The sequence below is a fragment of the Gymnogyps californianus genome, chromosome 3 (genome assembly GCF_018139145.2).
Source record: "Gymnogyps californianus isolate 813 chromosome 3, ASM1813914v2, whole genome shotgun sequence".
NCBI classification, from domain to species: domain Eukaryota; kingdom Metazoa; phylum Chordata; class Aves; order Accipitriformes; family Cathartidae; genus Gymnogyps; species Gymnogyps californianus.
Window position 1 is genome coordinate 100,346,180 of NC_059473.1, and position 19,458 is coordinate 100,365,637.

Sequence of the window (19,458 nt, forward strand, 5' to 3'; positions counted from 1 at the left end):
TCTATATAACTATTCCACATAATATGAAAATTCTACATAACTATTCTTTCTGGCTAAAACAGTGTGTGAGATCACTGAATTACACAATGTTAGATGTATAGCACTATATAAATATAACACTATTTAATGTAATAGTTTATTATACAACATTGGTGTATATCTGTCTACAAACTGTTACAATAATATTTGCAATACCCAAAATAACATTTTCACTCCAAATTTCCCACTGTTGATATTGGAAAGAAGGAATCTGAGATAATTCTTGAAGTATCCCTACTCGTATGACTCTTGCTGGCTGCTTGTTGCTACATAGCATTAGGTGGAGAAATGGTGTCTGATGTAGGCTTGGCTTAACACAGCCCAGTACTGGCATTAAAGGTGGAAAAGGTTTTACAGCGAGTGTAAACTGTCAGCTGTCAAGTGGACTCCAGCTTAGGAACAGCAAGCTTTCAGAACCTTGATTCTTTGACTTTACCATCTTAGTAATTGGTCAATATTAATTTTTGATAAAAAGCGTTACAGGGAACTGTGCGAGTGATGCATCATTGCTGACCGTGCCTTGGGTTTATAATCTGTTGCAGATAAAGACAATGCTGCCAGGTGAACATCAGCAGGTTCTAAGCAATTTGCAGTCCCGCTTTGATGATTTTGTGGAAGATAGCCAAGAGTCCAAAATCTTTACAAGCTCCGATACAGCACAGCTGGAAAGGGAAGTTAATGTTTGCAAGCAATACTATCAAGAGCTTCTGAAATCTGCAGAAAGAGGTAAAATTTGGCTGAGAACAGTAGAAAGATGCCCTCACGAGAGAGATTATAGTTCTCGATAAGACTTCTCTCTCTGAATACAAGCTCTGGTGAATTACCCATGTTATCATATTGATATGGTTAATGCCCCAGTTCTTCTGAACAGTTAGTCATCGTTTTAACAATGTGTACAATTACATTGTACAGAAGCTCTAGGTTTTTTTAACTTTGTATATATTAAGCTATGCAAAAATATTGATGTGTTACTTAATATACAGTGCTACAAAAAATTTTACACCCAAGAATTTATTCTGTGCGTTACAGCTCACTGTTTAGTCATGCCTTCCTTGTTTTTGAATGTTGGAAATGCCACTTGATTACTTTGTTGAGTTCATAACAGAATTAGAACTTTTTTCACACTGTTAAGGCAAGAAAAGTGTCCTAGGTATTTTCCTAGCTCCACAGAATGTGTGTAGTTACTGCTCTCTTAACTCTTTTTAAATACAATAAGAACAGAGGCTTAAAATGTCTGTTCTGATTTACTGTCAAGTAGCTAATGACTTAAAGAAATACAGTAGTGCAAAGCTGATTACTGCATTAGCATAGTTGACTATACTTAAGGAAAGATGTGTTGCCCTGTATGTCTGACATAGAGGATTAAAAAAAAAAAAAAAAAAAAAAAAGCCCTGGAGGTTTACTGTAGTATTGTGCCTGATATCATCTGACTGAAAGAATCAGTCACTGAGTTTAGCAGTGTCTGCATAGAGGTGATACCTGTGCCTGGGATGAATGGTCAAAGATGTATGCTAATTTTTCATGTCTGAGGAGGTGATCTAATAATAGCTAAAATTTAAGGGTTCCTAAAATTTGCCGTATAGCCAAAATTCCAATGGAAGCTGATGGGATTTCAGCCAGTCATGAAAAGACCTGTAGAATGGTGACTTTCTGAAGTGTTTCATGAGAAAACATCGTGAAAATGACACGATGGCTTTGTTTGCTAACATGTGCCTTGTTTCTTTCAACAGAGGAGCAGGAGGAATCTATTTACAATCTGTACATCTCTGAAGTCAGAAATATCAGACTACAGCTGGAGAGTTGTGAGGAGCGGTTAATACGGCAGATCCGAACCCCAATGGAAAGGGATGATCTACATGAAAGTGTGTTTAGGATTTCAGAGCAAGAGGTGAGCCTTTGAGAAAGGCTGTTTACCTAGGAAAGAGTTTTATTTTAAAACAAATAACATGCAGACGTTTTGAGTGTAGCTGGAAAGGTTTGTGGTGCACCTTGAAAAGAAAAGAGTCAAAGATTAAGCTTGTGTTTGTGAGAAAAAAAGATGCCAATAAATGGCGACTCTGTTAGTTTCCCTTTTATGCATACATTCTTTTTTAAAAATTTTTAATGGCGTCCACATGAAACAAGCAAAGGAGAGCAGACCTGTACCGATAACGATATGTAGAGTATACATCAGGTTGATGTAGGATAAAAGCACTGTCAATCACCTTTCATTTTACAGAAACTGAAGAAAGAACTGGATCGACTGAAGGATGACTTGGCAGTCATCACAGATAAATGTGAAGAGTTTTTCAGTCAAGCTGCTGGTTCACCTTCAGTCCCTACTCTGCGCTCTGAGCTCAATGTTGTTATTCAGAACATGAACCAAGTTTATTCCATGTCTTCCATTTACATAGATAAGTATGTAATAGGCCATCTCCCATCACACGTGTTTTAGTTTACAGTTTTCTCTTCGAAATAAATTACATATAAAGATTTTAGTATGAATAATACTGATCAAGGAAAAGGGGGTTAACATTTTAACATTGTATAAAGGGGTACCGCATGACATGAAAAGGCTGAAAAACACAAGTGTATTGAATGTTGTTATTGATGGTTCAGTTAACAGGAGATTACTGTTTTTCAGATTAAAAACTGTAAATTTGGTGCTGAAGAACACCCAAGGAGCAGAATCATTAGTAAAACTCTATGAAACTAAGTTGTGTGAAGAAGAGGCAGTAACGGCTGACAAAAACAATATTGAAAATCTGATGGGTACATTAAAGGTAAGAGTTTGCTGGTGCCTTTCATGGGCAAATCAAAAAAATAATAGGAAAATGATCTGTTTATAACACCTGTTTTGGTTGTGCTATGCTGTATAGTGTATCAAAAGTTGACTTGTGTATTTGGAGGAAAGTCTGTATTAGGATTGACATCTCAGAAAAAAATGACAGCTTTGGAGCATTAAGAATTGGATGGTTTGCATGTGCATTCCTGCTGTTAGGAAATGCCTTAAAGTATCTGAACTTCCAAGAGTGGCACTTGTTAATGCTGCAGTAAGACTTAGTTTTTTGTCTCTTCAAAAGGTAACATATGCTTAAGGTAACATAAATATATTGTTATATAAATGTGGCCACAATAGCATTCCTGCTACTGCTATGGTATACTAATCCGGGTTTCGTAGGAGGTTTGGCAGATATCTTTGAGAAGGGTAAGACTGAAGTGCAGCATTTTTTGTGTGCTTATACATACCTCATTTTAATATTGCAAATGATGAGTAATGCTTTTTTGTTAGATAGAATGATTGGCATCTACGTAATGGTTTTTTTGAAAGCTGTAGTTTATAAGATAAGCGTGTTAATTTGCCGTCTGTGTTTTGATCTATGTGTTGGGGGGGGTGCTGTTACTTAGAATTATTTCACAGTTCATAGCTAATTAGTTGCTTCAGACCCATTCTGGTGCCATTCCAGTGTTTGAGCAACCAGAAGCAAAATATTCATTTAAACATTTTTCATTTATTCACTTACACATTTTACTCATGTAAAATACTCATTTATAAAATAGTGTCATAATTTAGGAGGTATTTATGATTTATCATTTATCACATACTAGCAATGGAGATCTGAAGTAGATGAGAAAAGACAAGTGTTCCATGCCTTAGAGGATGAACTGCAGAAGGCAAAGATGATCAGTGATCAGATGTTTAAAATGCACAAGGAACGTGATCTTGACTTTGACTGGCATAAAGAAAAAGTTGATCAGTTAGCTGAGAGGTGGCAAAACGTTCATTCTCAAATTGAAAATAGGTTTGTATAACTTTTTATTATAATCTGTTCATGTTTTATGCTGTTTTTGTTGTTTCTGAGGAAAAGTAATCAGAAATTGATATTAAAATAGGTCAGAATGGTTTTCTGAACTGTTTGTGAAATGTGCTGAGATCAAGGATTCTTACCTTTTCTGTACTGTTGACGTTGTTGTCTGTCTTTTCCACAGGAAATGTCTGTGACTATTGAGCACCAAAAGATTAACAAGATATAGAAACTTTATTTACTTACAGCTTACTGAGACACAGTAGAGATAAATTGTCTTTTTTCTTTCCAAAAAAAAGCCTGCAGAAATGGCTTGCTGTCCTATGGAAATACCATCTGTTTCTCCACATAATTAGTTCTGACAGGCTAAACTGATGAGCTGATTCATCAGTTATGATTGGATTCTTCTTAACTTGCTTTTAGTGACTCAAGTGCTAAGTCTGGAAGTCCGTAGCTTCCATTGACTTCTGTGATAATTCTGCTGCAATAACTTTTGGTGAAGTGCCAGTATTTTCTTTTGGTGCGCAACTGTTTTCATGCAGCCTCAATATCCAGTTGAGATGTTGCTCTAAATTCAGCCCTTCAGTATTATTGTCACGATGGTATCGGAGAATGTTACTCAAATGCACATGCCTACACAGATGTGCAGATACAGCAGAACACACCTACCTGTAATTCTGAAGGAGATGTCCATACATTACATTCCTGGAAATACTTTTTCCTTCAGTCTCAACAGTTCTGTTTCCTTTACATACAGGAAATTCCTATATGTAAAGAAAACAGAACTGTAGAGACTGAAGGAAAGAGTATGAGCAAGTTAAGGAAGTCTGTACTATACAGCCTGAATTTATTTCCTTTAAAATCTACTTTAGTTTGTCATTATAGATAATCTGAACAAGAGCATCAAAGATAGTGCTGTTGATGTAAAAGTTTACACAACAACCTTTCACATTTTTGTCCTCCTTTTCTAAGGGATGAATATCCATTCAGGTACAGTACTGAAGTTATTCAGTTGTAATTAACTAATTTAGTTGTCTCTGTTTAACATTGCTGGAGGTTAAAAAGAAGATGTGCAAAAGCTGACTCATTTAAAGGTGACTGCAGAATGGCTAGCTTTAAATCCACCTCAGATTTTTCATCGTTTGATAGCGTGACATAATTTAAATGATAAAACAGTAGTTTTATGAAGTACTGAAGTGTCCTTATTTCCTCGAAGGGCAGACATGAACCACATGCTCTCCTCACAGGACTGTATTCTGAATAGAATATGCTGAAAAACTGGCTGTTAATACATAGTTGCTTCTAGTGTAAATAGGACAGATTGTGATAGTTGCAGCATGGAGCTGTAAACAAGCTGCTTTCTGCAAATGTTCGCTCTGCTGCTTCCTAACAGCTTGACACTGATGGTCATTACACAGAAAGTATGTATAAATATTGGCTGCAGTTATCATGATCCTTTCTCTTTTTCATGGTTATTAGCTTTAAAACATGCTTAAGTATGAAACCTGAGCAATATGGTTTCCTTTGCTTGCTCTTTTTCAGTCTGCTTTTAGCATCTTGAGAACAACACTAGAGCGATTCAAAGTATTCATTCCAAGTCAAACTGTAAAAAGTTGTTTAATAAGTATGTTTATCCTGCAGTGTTTTGGAGTGGTCATATTTATATGATCTTTGAAGTAACAGTATAAGGATCATGAAAGAAAATCTGTCAGTATTCTCATCAGCATGGAAACCACTTTCAAGAAATGCACAGCACTCTGTTTCAGGTCAAAAACATGATTTAAAAATGGACTTACAGGATCAATTGCTTTTGCACATTAGAACATATAAAGGCTTTAGTTTTAGTGTAACTCCGGCTATTTTGTTGGAGGCACAGAGAGTATGGTGAACCACTACTTAACTCCAGCACAGCACACTCCTCCTTGATTCATGTAGGTCACATTTGAAATACTCTCACTTCTTATAACAGAACTAATTGCTGCTGCAGAGCCCTCCCTCTTGCTTGGGGTTTCCTGTGCTCATGGAGTTTCAAACAGTTTAGCTCACTAATGAGGGATATATGCAGAGTTCCTTCTGTAGTAGGATCTCTCCTGGGTGTCATTTATGACAAATGAAAAGGCTTCATCAAGCTGGGAATCTTAGTGTTCGAGAAGTTAATTTACTGTTTAGTTAGTGTTATTTTAGTATGTTTATAGTGTGAGCTATAGCAGAGCTAAGGCCTCTGAAGCCTTTAAAGCTGTATTTGGCTTAGTGTTGTTCTTTAATATTCATTTTCTCTCCTTTGGCTTATCTTCTAAAATAAAATCAGGTTGCGTGACTTAGAAGGTATTAATAAATCTCTGAAGTATTACAAAGATACTTACAATTCTTTGGACACTTGGATTCAACAAGTGGAAGATACTCAGCGAAAGATTCAAGAAATCCATCCTGAAAATAGCAAAGCATTGGCTAAACAGCTGAACCAACATAAGGTATGAAAGGGATCTCATTGTAGGAAAGCACTGCTGTAATGACCGAAGACTTAAAATATCAGTTTAACCCAGTGATGTCAGTCTTATTTCTTGATATGAGGTGCTCATATCCCTCAGCCCTTACTGTAAAATTCCAAGTCATCACCACCTTTTATGGTTTTATGTGTATAATGCAGCTAACATCATGAATATATGACTCACTGCCTGTTGCCATTTTATAGACTAGATTGTTTTGGTCCTCAAATCTGCAAGAAGAGCAAAACCTTAGAGAGTGCCTAAAATTCTGGACTCTCATTATCACATCTTTTTTTTATTCAATACTGCTCTTGGTATTTATGGACGTAGAAATATTTTCTTGGAAGCAGAGCTAAACTCAACAACCATGTCCTGCAAGAAGGAAATGCAGCTTAAATAGGAGACAGAATAACAAATTATATACATGAAATGGTATATTCCTGATTTTGTTTTAAGTTCACTCGCCAGCTATTAAACCTGGCAAGGTTTTTTCATTACTTCTGTACTGTAAGCCTGACAAAGCCCAGGACATAGGCTTGAGCATATAATTACTTTTACACACATGGAAATGAGCATATTATGGAAATTTCATGATGTTAGATAAAGTAGAAATGCTAATAATAATAGTAATAAAAATAACTTTTTAAGATGAAGATGCAGATTCATATTTTACAGATGCTGGTTTCTGAAATTGAAATGAAACAAAGCAAAATAGATGAATGCCAGAAGTATTCAGAACAATACTCAGCTGCTGTGAAGGTAATAAATAATGTTATACTTAGAATCCTTTTATTTTAGTGTCAGTACCATGTGGAATGCCAATCATTTTGTGTATTTTCTCTTTTTACAGGACTATGAGTTGCAGACTATGACCTACAGAGCTATGGTTGACTCCCAACAAAAATCTCCAGTGAAACGCCGAAGAATGCAAAGCTCATCAGACTTCATTATTCAAGAGGTAAATGGATTTCTTATGACAGGAAAATGTGTTTTTTTGAGTCTTTTGCTTAAAACAGAGTAAACACAAGAATAGGATTTAGGATTTATTAATGATTAAATAGGGTAACCCAAGCAAGATTATTTTTTTCTTTATAGATATATGATGTGATAAATACTCTATTGGTCATTATGCAGCATTTAGATAACGAGACAGTATATGGCTGTTGATGAACAAAAGTCCCCCAAGTTATAAAAAGCTATATGAGAAATGTACCTCAGTAAAACTGTGTAGAACTACCTCTGGGCTGGATCTTGATCACAGTAAACAGGGGGAGCTTTCATCTTTGCTATGGTAAAACTTACCAGATCTAGACACTTTGACAGATTCCAAGGCAAATCAGCCTCATTTGGGTGAGAAAGATAAATCTGTCTCCCTGCTAACTGCTAGAGAGAGGAATAGTGAGCAGCACTGCTTGTCCCTCTTATAACCTGTTCTTACAGGGGGGAAGAATCAAGTGACTGTGAAGTCAAAACATTGTCTTCTGTTTCTTCTCCTTATGGATCTCCTCATAGATCCTTAGGATTTATTTGTGCAAGTGCACCCTGTTGATGGCATTCAACTTTGGAATCAAAATTAGGACTTTGGATTCCACAATCAGGATTTTGGAATCAAAATCGGAATAGGTTCTAGAGTAGTGTTTATCACTTCTTTGAAGGTTAATGGGAGTGTTTCCCTCTATCTCCCCCTCCGCTTTGTTTCTCTGCAGTTCATGGATTTACGGACTCGTTATACTGCCTTAGTGACCTTGATGACCCAATACATTAAGTTTGCAGGTGACTCTTTGAAAAGACTGGAAGAAGAAGAGGTAGGTCATCCCCTGGCAGCCAACCAAGCAAAAAGAACAGCTAGGCAAACAAAGAGCAATATACCTGTTGGAATTATTCACAAAGTTAGCAGCAGATACGGAAGACTAAAATTCCTTATATACTGCACTTTATACAGGAATGTAGGAGTGTTAAATTACACCATTATCATTCAGATAAGCAAAATCCTATACCATCCTTACATTTTACCAGTTCTTCCAGCTAGAAGGATCATATGATTCACTAAATTCTGATGGAGATGTACATACAGTACATTTTAATACTTTAGTATTTTAGAGCTTGATCTTTTGGATAAATGCAGACATTAAGATGAGGGCAAACTTAGTGTGCATGCACCATTGATATCCTATGTAGGCCTTAATATTCCATAGTAGGCATTCTGGTCCATTTAACAACATATAGGGGAGTTCTTTAAACAGGGAGATGCAATGCCCTCTTAATTAATTTCTTAAGTTTCTTTGACATGTTTAGATTTTTTTTTTCCTTCTGCCTTTCTACTGTATTGATTCCTTTGGGTCAAACAGCATTTTATTTATGCTTAGTGTTGAATCTTATTAACAAGAGTAGGTTACTGAAATTGAGCAGACAATTACTCAAAATACATGCTTGCTGCAGAATCGACTTTCCAAATAATTGAGAAAAAAATACTTTTAAAGTCTTCACTTTCTTTTGAAATGTTTCTCTGTGAAAGAGATTATATAGTCATTCTTTAAGGACTACAGTGTTTTAGTATAATCTATACAGTGCATATCTCTAAAATAATGCCCATATTAGAGGTAGTCCTGTAACTAATTTTGCCCATATTAAATGTAGTCCTATATAAATTACATAAAATTGGAGAACACTCTTATAAGGGTATAAATTTTAATATTATTACAGAAAAAAACCAGAGTTCTTCAATGAATGTTATGTAATTCTGGTGCTGGCTTTGTCTTTATTGGCTTTTATTACTATTGAATACCTCTGGACAAACTGTAGCACTAACAGCATGTATCTTTGTGCATCATGAAGTGGTGGAGCATACTGATGGAAATATATAATGTTTGTTGATTAGTAGCCATTATAACTGAGGTTTTAGTATGACTAATAATGCTAATGGTATCAAGGATAAAAAGTGAAACAAAGAACAATAATTGAAGCAAGGATCAAGAAACCCGTGAATGCCAATAGGCTTCACGTTCTTCAAGAGCAAATGGAATCTTTTAAACTCTTTCGAGTTTCAGTCTGCTCTGAATCTCCAGGACTGCATTTTTGGAAATCAAACACCCCCCGTCTTCCATCCTCCTCCACCTTCTGGCAGCCTTCTAAATCTTTGATAGCTTATTTGAAGATAACCTAAGTAGGTTTCTAGTCTCAAAGTGATTTGATGGGCTTTTTCTTTGTAATCAGGGTAGCAAATCAGAAAACGAATAATCCTTTTCAAAGGAGAAATGATAGTATTTTTCTTCCGGGATCAGACCTCTGAAGTCTGTGATTGTTCCGAGATTTTCTTCCATGCCAGTCTTCCTTCCTGACTCTCAGTAATGGCACTAAGAATGCACAGAATAAGGAAAAAATAAGATGCTTTCCATGGTATCTCAGTTTAATCCATGTGCTGTCATGCTCAGAGCTTACCAGAAGAGAGTGAACTCCAGCAACCTGTGAAGGCAGCTGAAGTCTTTCAACGTTTGACATGTAATGAAGCTGTTGAATTCAGAGAGGAAAACACGCCTAATGAAAGCATGATGCACGTGGAATATTTGCAAAAAGATAACTCTTCCAGTAAACCTAAACACACAGAAAATAAATTGGAAATTGACAGAAGAAAATTAGATGTAGACAGATATGATAAAATCAGAACTGATAGAACGTTAAAGCAATTTTTAAATTTCAGTGGTCAAGGAAGTAGCATTAGTGGCAACAGAGAAAATAAGCTACATACAGAGCAAGAGAATTTAATGGGTTTTGGTAATCAAAGTAAAGAAGAAAATGGTAGAAAAGATTGTTTTGTTTCAGCTGAGATCTGTGTGGGTGTGAATAACGATCCTGGTGAAATGTTAAATGAGGAAATTGTTAATGGAGACAGACAGAAAACAGAGGAAGCATCCAAGAAGTTGCCTGAAGTGGAAATGATACACAAAACCACAAGAAAAAAATTTTCAAGAAAGGCAGGGAGTGATGTTTCAACAAAGGAAGAATGTGAGATGCAATCAGAAACTAATTTTGAGCTAACAACAAAGAAAGATGAAGTTACTCCAAAAACTGGAAAGCATGCCCTGGATATCAGCCTTTACAAGCAGCAACATTTTCCACTGAGAGCTCATTTTGAATGTCAGCATAAAGAACATTGCTTTACAGAAAGTAATAGCCATAATACTTCAAACTCTGAAGACAGAGAGTTTCGAGTGTGTGGTGAAAAAGGCGACTCTCTTTCAGGTGTAAGGAATGCAATACCTCTAGAGAAAGTTGAATCCTCTTTCAGAGAGCTGGCAGCGCACAATGGAAATGAAAAAACAAAGTTAAATTTGCAATCTGTGAGCAATTCAGGCGTTTCTGGTAGTGTTGAAAGGGATACAAACAAACTGTACAGAGCATCTCTGGGTAAAAGTTACTTCATAGCAGAAAACAAAATCCTAGAAAAATCAAATTTAAATCCAAATGAAGCCAAGAGTACAACGCAAGAAATTTTGGCTGTTTCTTCAGGAAATATTTCAGAGAATCAGTATGCAGCAGAAGTCTCTGAATCTTATCCATTAGATTTTGAAGTGTCACCAGTGCAGAATGATCCAAGTTTAGGTACAGAATTGTTAGGAAATGCTGGTGATTTAAATGCAAATATAGCCCTCTCAGAAATTATTTCTGGAGGAGAGGATTATTTTCCATTATCAGAACATGGATTAGCAAAAAAGCTTTTGAGTCACAATGAGAAAGTAAGTGAGGAGAAAATATCACAGGGTAAAATTTATGGTTTGGACAACATAAATATATGCGGGAAGAAGCAAAGTGGAGAAGACAAGTTAGAACAGGGTCAGAAGTGTAAAGATTTATTGCTAGTTGCAGAAATGGACAGTAGAGATAAGGGCCATAGCGCAAAGGCACCTGGAAAAAACACTGAACTGCAGAAAACATTCTGTGAAAAAGCAGGGAAAAAAGCCTCACTTGAAAAAAAAGAAAAGCAAAAAAAAAGAGACAATGATAATGAAGAGAAAAGGAGCACAACTATTATTAAGGTACCAGAGTTTTTATGCAATGCAAATGACACAGTTAATTAAAGAACGATTTTAAACAAATCCAAATCAACATTTGAATCTCAAAATATGTCAAGGTCAAGTGATTTAAAGTTGATTGAACATAATTTAAACAATGAATATGCTAATGATATATTAATTAATGTGCATTTTGTGATGCTTACATTTTTTAAATTCTTATAAATTTGTTTATTTTGTATTACTATTTAATTACGATCCTTCTCTCCAACCAGCTGATGCTCAGCCATGTCGATTAGAAATAATGAAAGCTAACAAGATATAGTTTGTGACTGTATCTGTATTTTTAGTTCTTGTTTTTCAAGCATAATGCATTAGATGTTGTGTCTATGGGAGCATAAAAGGAGATCTGATAAGAAACCGATTTAAATGTTTTGTATCCATTGGGATCTGTTCAAAATTGTGACATGGGGAAATACGGAGAGGAACTGAAGAAGCTGCCTTTGCATTAGCCTTTTAGGAAATAAGTTTCATATATCATATGAAAAATTAAGTAAATCTGGTAAATTTGAACTAAACCAACATTTTGTTTATTTGAAAATGTTGCTATAATTACCCTTCATGCCATGTTTGTATGATCATAGGAATATAGGTGTGTTCTTACCTCATGTTAGCTCACATTTGGTAACTAATGCCATAATAGTGCTAATGAAGACAAGGTATGTATGATTTCAACCATATTATTACTGGTGAATACACATCTTGCTTGTAAGAGTTTCCCTTGATCTGCCAACATACAGAGACTACTAGCTGACTGGTTTTCACGAGGATTTTCCTAATTACCATGTTTATACTTCTAACTGTGTCTACACTGCAGAGCAACTGTGCTCTTACCAGTCCCCCAGCTGAGCCAGTGGAGGCATTGGGACTGTGGAGCACACTACGGAACATAGATGTACTGGGATTTAGATGCTTCTCTTTCTGGAGCTGATGCATCTTGGCTCTAGCTCTAGATACTGTTTCTTTTCTTGGAGGGGATTTTCAAACTTCTCTTGTGTTATTTGTGCTTGCAAGCATAAAATCCTTCTTCCAGTTCCTACTGAACTGATCCAGAAATGGTAGGCCACTTTCTCCTTGGAAATTCTTGCACATAGTGTTTGGCTCACTGTTTACTCTACCTATTTGTTTGGAGAAAAGCATATGCGAGCTGTTGTTTGACGCTGCTTACCGCTAAGAGGCATCTGACTGAAGTGAGAGGCTTCAGGAGTTCTTCGCTTTGTGAATGTCTTTATGAAGGGTTTCATATTTGGCTAATGGTAACTTCCTGAAGCTTACTGTATCAAGAGAAGGTGATGGTGGTGGGAACTGCTCGTCCTACTTTCTGGGCGTACCGTATATATATGAGTAAGTATTTTCCATTCTGCTTTTCAAAGAGCCTAACATGTTTCATATGCTGTACTACAAAAAGTACATTCCAATTTATCTTGTTCTTTTACAGATTTTAAAAAATAAGGAAGCATCAGTGCGTGAGGCATATTCAGATCTAATGGCACAGCAAAATAGCACAATTGATGAGAACAGAAAACTCATGGGAAAGGTAAAAACACTTGAGGACATGTTGGAGGATGTGAAGAAACAAAAATTCCAAGTGGAACAGGAGCTCCCTAAAGTGAGGGAAGCTGCAGAAAAAGAGCGGAAGAAGCAGCAAAAGGACATGGAAGAGATCTGTCTTCAGAAGACGAAGGCTGAGCAAGAGGCAAAGCAGTGTCGTATAGATCTAGAGAGCATTGAGAAAGAGAAAGCAGATGCAGAGCAGGAGCTAGAGTGTGTAAGGCAGCTCATTTTTCAGGCAGAGACTCAAAGAAGTATACTGGAAGAAAACCTCCGTGCTTTTCGAAATCAAATAGAAGAAAGCACCTTTACCAGAAGAAACCTCGAAGAGCATCTAAGAAGAAAAGATACTGATCTTCATGATTTAGAGCAACAAAAAAAAACCTTAATGCAGGAGCTGAAGAAAAAAACAGAAGGAGAGGAGAAACTTATGAAACTGATAAAGCAAATGGAACAAGATCTTGAATTTAAAGGGAACCTATCAGAAATAAAGCTGCAAGAAAGAGAGAAGACTGAAGCCAGAAGGAAGGTTGTTGAAGGCAGGTACTCTGTAACTAGAGAAACTTCGCTGCCAACTTTCACAGCTGGGCAAGGCAGCCACTGTAGGACTGATTCTGAAATTACAAGTTTTCAGAAGAAACAAGAAGCCAAAAAAGTAGAAGAGCTTAAACAGAAGGTAGATGAGCTAACCCTTGCTAACAAAAAAGCTGATAAAACTATTAAAGACCTGAAATACGAACTGAATGAAATGGAGCTTCAGAAATCATCAACAGAAGAAAAGTCTCGTTTATTAAAAGAAAAACTAGATAAAGTCAATAGTGAACTTAAATGCCTAAAAATTAAGTTGGAGGAAAAAGACCAAGTAGAGCAGGGATATTTGAAACAGTTGAAAGAACTGGACAAGCAGCTACATAGAACCACAGGTAAAGCTGAAGAGGTGATGCAAGAAGCTATAGATCTTAAGAAAATTAAGATGAACTATCAGGAGGAGCTGAAATCTGTTCAGCAAGAAAAGACACAACTAAAAAGAGAAGTAGAGGAATTAACTAGGTCACAGGCAAAAACTGAAATCACGATCAAACATTTAAATTCACAAATCAGTTCTCTTCAAAAAGAGAAGCTGGCAGCTGAACACAGAACACAGTCATGCAAAGGAGAGGCAAATACTCTTCAAGACCAATATAAGAAAATTCAAGAACAGTTGCTTCAAAAAACAAAAGTAGAGAAAGAAAACCAGCAGGAAATTCAGACACTGAAGAATGAATTAGCCAAAAGTAATCAGGTGTCAGAAACATTGAAACGAAAGATAGAGGACCTTAATAAATGGAATACTGAAACAAAACTACTGATGAAGCAAATTCAGGCTGAATCAGAGAAGATGACTTTGGAAAAACAAAGTATTCAGAAGAAAAATGATGCATTAAAAGCCCTAGCAGATGGTTTCAAAGAGCAACTGCGTACAACAAATGAACAATTGCACAAGCAAACAATAACTGAGCAAGAATTCATATGTAAAATCAAAAGCCTAGAAGTTGATCTAGCAAAAACAAAAGACTTAGCTAGTGAATATAAACAAAAATGTGATAAACAAAGTGCTTCCACCCTAACCATTGACCGGGAGGTTAAAAATCTAAATGCGCAAATGAATGCTCTAAATATGGAAAACAGAGTGAGCGAGCAGAAGATACAACTACAACAAGCTCATATACAAGAGCTAAGTAGTAAATTAAAAAAATTACAGGATGAACTCCATCAGAAGACTCTGGATGAACAAATGGCACACAAGAAGATGATTCTGTTTCAGGAAGAATCCATTAAGTTTAAACACTCTGCAGAGGAATTTAGGAAAAAAGTTGAAAAATTACTGGAATCCCACAGCATCACAGAAAAGGACATTTCTGGCATAAAACTAGAATGTGTTGCTCTTCAGCAGGAAAAGCATATGGCTGAGGAAAACATCATGTTGTACAAGATACAAATGGAAGATCTGCAAGAAAGGCTTAAAAAATGTCACGAACAGCTACAGCAAGGGAAGCAGGCTGAAATGGACTATCACCAGAAGTGCAGGAAACTTGAGGAAGAATTGGAAATGCAGAAGCGCACGGTTGAGAGCCTGAAACAGAAAATGGATCTGCAGGTCAGGGAGAGTGAACACAGGTTTCTTTTGTTTCAGAATGAAGTTCAGCAAAATAATAAACTCCAAGATTCTGGATTTAAATTGAGCTGTGAGAGAAGAGGGAATGATTTCAGTTACCTGAGTGACACCACAGCTAGAGAATTTGAACAGCTTCCTCCACGTGCAAAACCTAGCTCACCTTTGTTAAGGCAGAAACAGGAGAGATCAGGTTTTAAATCTGATCAAATAGAAGGAAATACATTGTACGTGAGTGCTGATGATACGATACAGAGAGAGGTGCAGTTCCAGATGTCAAGAATAAACCAATCATTAGAAGAAGATTCAAGTCCACAATCTTTTGCAGAGTTTGTTTCTCAAACAAGTACGCAGTTCCAGATAACTTTTGATAAAGCAAGCCAAATCTCTGGAACATCTGAAAGGGACAAATTGAGAAACAGGAACCTACACAGTTCCAGACAAACTAGTAGACATGAAGACGACATGAAACATGAATTAGGAGTGGTAAAACTGCATCCCTTGGAGGTACACACTACGTTTTGTGAGGGTTTGCCTTCCTAGCGCTGGTTTTTACTATTCTGTTCTACTTGTTTGTTTGTTTGTTTTTAGTTATACTTTATCACTCTTCTGTATTCTCTCATGTTTCTTATGTTCTTACCTTGGTGAAGGGAACCCCTTCGTTCTTACATGACACAAAAAGCTTTTCATTAGCAGGTTTGTTAGTATCTAAGAAACACATTATTTTAAAGATTTGTGTTGGAAATAGGAATTCACATACACCGTTGTATCATTATTGGTCAAAATAAGCTTTGATTAATGGCACTAAGTTCATGTAGTAACAAACAACAGTTGTTGTTGCTTAGTCTATTCATATTCCTGCTATTAAATAAATATTTGAAATGGCAAATGCACTTTAAAACTCCAGCTATCTATATTTCTCTGCTCTCCAATGCTAGTAGCAGTTCTCCTTTCTGCATTCAAGTTCTCCCTTTTGTTTCTCTGGTGGTGGATTTAGGAGTGAATTATGTACAGCATAGTTCTGCAGATGTATTTCTCACTGTGTCAAAAAATTCCTATTTACAGATAGTGAAGAACAAGCAGTATGACATGCATGTTGAAGTCACAACATTAAACCAAGAAAATGACAAGACTTTTGGTAATGAAGAGAGAATGTTTGAGGGATACAAAACATCCGAAGGGTTTAGGAGAGAAGACTTTGCAAAGATGAGCTCTTTCTTAGGGGAAGAGATTCTGAAAACTGTTGATGATGCCACTCAGTTGGAATATTTTACAGAGGAATATGATGATATTAAATTTCAAGGTCTCAGACATGATGTAACTGCCAGACAGTTGACTGAAGTTAAACTTTTAGACAGGCTCGCAGTTGAGCAGCTCCGTTCAGGGCAGAAAACTGTTGATGAGGTTCAGAAAAGTCTTGAAAAATTTTTAACTAAACCTACAGCTATAGCTGGGCTGTACCTTGAATCCAGCAAAGAGATACTCTCTTTTGCTTTAGCAGCGAAGAGAAGAATCATAGGAAAAGCATTGGCATTAGCATTTTTAGAGGCCCAAGCAGCTACTGGTTTCATCATTGATCCCACAACAGGTCAGAAATTCTCTGTTGATGATTCGGTTGTTAGAGGGCTTGCAGATCATGAATTCAAGAGTAGGCTGCTTGAGGCAGAGAAAGCTGTTTTGGGCTATTGCTGTTCTGGGAAAGTGATCTCTGTGTATCAGGCTATGGAAGCTCGACTCTTAGAAAGACAAAAAGGTAAAAATATCCTTGAGGCTCAAATTGCAAGTGGGGGGGTCATTGATCCTGTGAGAAGTGTTCGTGTACCTCCAGAAACCGCCGTGCAGCTTGGCTTGCTTAATAACACAATTTTAAAGTTTTTGTATGAACCTTCTAGTAATGCAAAATGTTTTCACAGTCCAAATGACAGGAAAGCTATGTACTACTGTGATTTGCTGAAAATGTGTTTGTTCAGTGTAAGCAGTAAATGCTTTGTGCTTCCAGTTGGTGAGAGGAAAATAAGCAGCCCATCAGCAGAGAAAGGTCATAAAATTTCTGTAGTAGATGTCAAAACAGGAGCTGAAATGACTTCATATGAGGCTTATCAAAAAAATTGTGTTGATAAAGCTACATATCTTGAGCTTTCAAAACAGGAATTTGATTGGAAGGAGTCTACGTATTTTGACTCTGATGGGAATGCTTTTCTTTTGCTTACAGATCTTAAAACTGGTGTACAGTTTAATATCGAGGAGACCTTAAATCAGGGTAGAATTGGCAGAGCATTAGTCAATAAATATAGGGAGGGTTCAATCACAGCTAATGAGTTGGGTGATATTTTAGTTAGCAGTTCACAGCCAAATAAAGATTTAAACAGTCCTGTTGCAGGGTTCTGGCTTTCTGAAACCAATGAAAGAATTCCAGTCTTAAAAGCTTCTCGCAAAAACTTGATAGACAGAGTTACTGCCGTCCGATGTCTTGAAGCTCAGGTTAGTACAGGAGGCATAATTGATCCATTTACTGGGAAAAAGTACAGTGTTTCAGAAGCTTTGCAAAGGGAGTTAATCGATGATGGTTGTGCCAAGCAAATCCAGCAGTGTGAACTCATCTTTACTGGGATCGTTCACCCTGTAAGGAACACAGTTATGTCAGCTGTTGAAGCTATGCATTTAAATGCCATAGACAAAGAAATGGGCATGCGCTGCCTGGAGTATCAGTACTTGACTGGTGGGTTGATAGATCCAAAGTCTCATTCCAGATTAACAATGGAAGATGCAATTAAGAATGGTATTATTGATGCTGTCACAGCTACAAAGATGAAAGATGAAAAATTTTATGTTAAAGTTTTAACATGCCCCAAAACAAAGAAGAAGTTAACCTACAAAGAAGCTTTAGAGAGAGCTGTTTTTGATTGCCACACTGGGCTGCGATTGTTAGAAGCAGCTCAGCCCATGAAAACGGGAATTTCCAGTCTTTATTATAACTCATAATGGAACAAAGATATTAGTACTCATTTTGAGGCCTGCTCTAAAACCCATTCAAGTCAAGGAAAAGATCTATGATGGCCTTTATGGAAAATCATGCATGGTGTTTTCTAACATAATCGTGAGTTGGTGTAAACCTAATTAGTACAAACCACTAATCAGTCTAAACCACTAAAACTGGAATTAGATATTACTTGTTACAAAGTTGAAATTTATAGATAAATTTAGGCAGATTCATAATTTCAAAATGCAGACTACGTGTTCAGTTTTTACCTGAAGGCCTTGTCTGACATATCTACAAGTAGGTAGTGTAAATCAGAAGTTATATTGAGGTTGGTGAAGTTAACATTAGTACAAAATGGGTAGATTTAGGTGAGACAAGAATCAGATTCTTATATTAAAAATTGAAAGGGATTGACCATTTTGCAAATGAAGACAGTGCAGTATTTCACGTGACCTGATACTTAATTTAACATTACAAATCAGTTTGCAGATATCATTTATTTTACAAAAGTGGCAATAAAGTATACAAGGGTTGAATCTGCAGTCCAGTAAACAAATACACATAAGTAATTTTTCTAACACTGGTATTTAATTAATTTTAATGGGCTACTCACATCATAAAATTACATATCCTAATTTTTTGTCTCACTTCAGGTAACTTTTTTTTTTTTTTTAAGAATCGTTTTCATGCTCTAATAGCCAAATGAATTACAATTACATATCTGTCGTGGTTTAACCCCAGCTGGCAGCTAAGCACCACGCAGCCGCTCGCTCACTGCCCCCCCACCCCTGGGATGGGGGAGAGAATCAGGGAAAAAAACCTCGTGAGCTGAGATAAAGACAGTTTAATAGGACAGAAAGGAATGAAAAACAATGATAATAATAATAATATGACAATAGTAATACTAAAAGAATTAAACTATACAAAGCAAGTGGTGCACAATGCAATTGCTCACCACTCGTTGACCGATGCCCAGTTAGTTCCCGAGCCGCGATCCCCTCTCCCAGCTAGCTCCCCCAGTTTATATACTGGGCATGACATCATATGGTATGGAATATTCCTTTGGCCAGTTTGGGTCAGCTGTCCTGATGGTGTCCCCTCCCAGCTTCTTGTGCCCCTCCAGCCTTCTTGCTGGCTGGGCATGAGAAGCTGAAAAATCCTTGACTTAGTATAAACACTACTTAGCAACAACTAAAAACATCAGTGTGTTATCAACGTTATTTTCCTACTAAATCCAAAACACAGCACTATACCAGCTACTAGGAAGAAAATTAACTCTGTCCTAGCCGAAACCAGGACAATATCAAATTAAAAAAAATTCCACTGAAATAAAATGTCTTCATTCTTCCGTGTGATACATAGAAGGGCTTAAGTGTGTTTTCTAAGTATTGATAAA

The 19,458-nt window shown here is 36.6% G+C and overlaps 1 protein-coding gene across 6 annotated transcripts in view; it reads left to right on the forward strand.

The window, feature by feature from the left end:
• DST (dystonin) overlaps window positions 1–19,458 on the forward strand; it is a 315,541-nt gene that overhangs the window by 173,870 nt on the left and 122,213 nt on the right. For 5 of the 6 annotated variants that reach the window (XM_050893474.1, XM_050893475.1, XM_050893476.1 and 2 more), the window contains 9 exons: window positions 582–765; window positions 1,770–1,927; window positions 2,258–2,436; window positions 2,663–2,801; window positions 3,628–3,821; window positions 6,133–6,295; window positions 6,986–7,069; window positions 7,161–7,268; window positions 8,017–8,115. In XM_050893474.1, the coding sequence (XP_050749431.1) occupies window positions 582–765; window positions 1,770–1,927; window positions 2,258–2,436; window positions 2,663–2,801; window positions 3,628–3,821; window positions 6,133–6,295; window positions 6,986–7,069; window positions 7,161–7,268; window positions 8,017–8,115 (1,308 nt within the window). Of the gene's footprint in view, window positions 1–581; window positions 766–1,769; window positions 1,928–2,257; window positions 2,437–2,662; window positions 2,802–3,627; window positions 3,822–6,132; window positions 6,296–6,985; window positions 7,070–7,160; window positions 7,269–8,016; window positions 8,116–12,817; window positions 15,590–16,147; window positions 18,065–19,458 lie in introns of those variants that run through there. The other variant, XM_050893479.1, reaches the window with a different exon arrangement.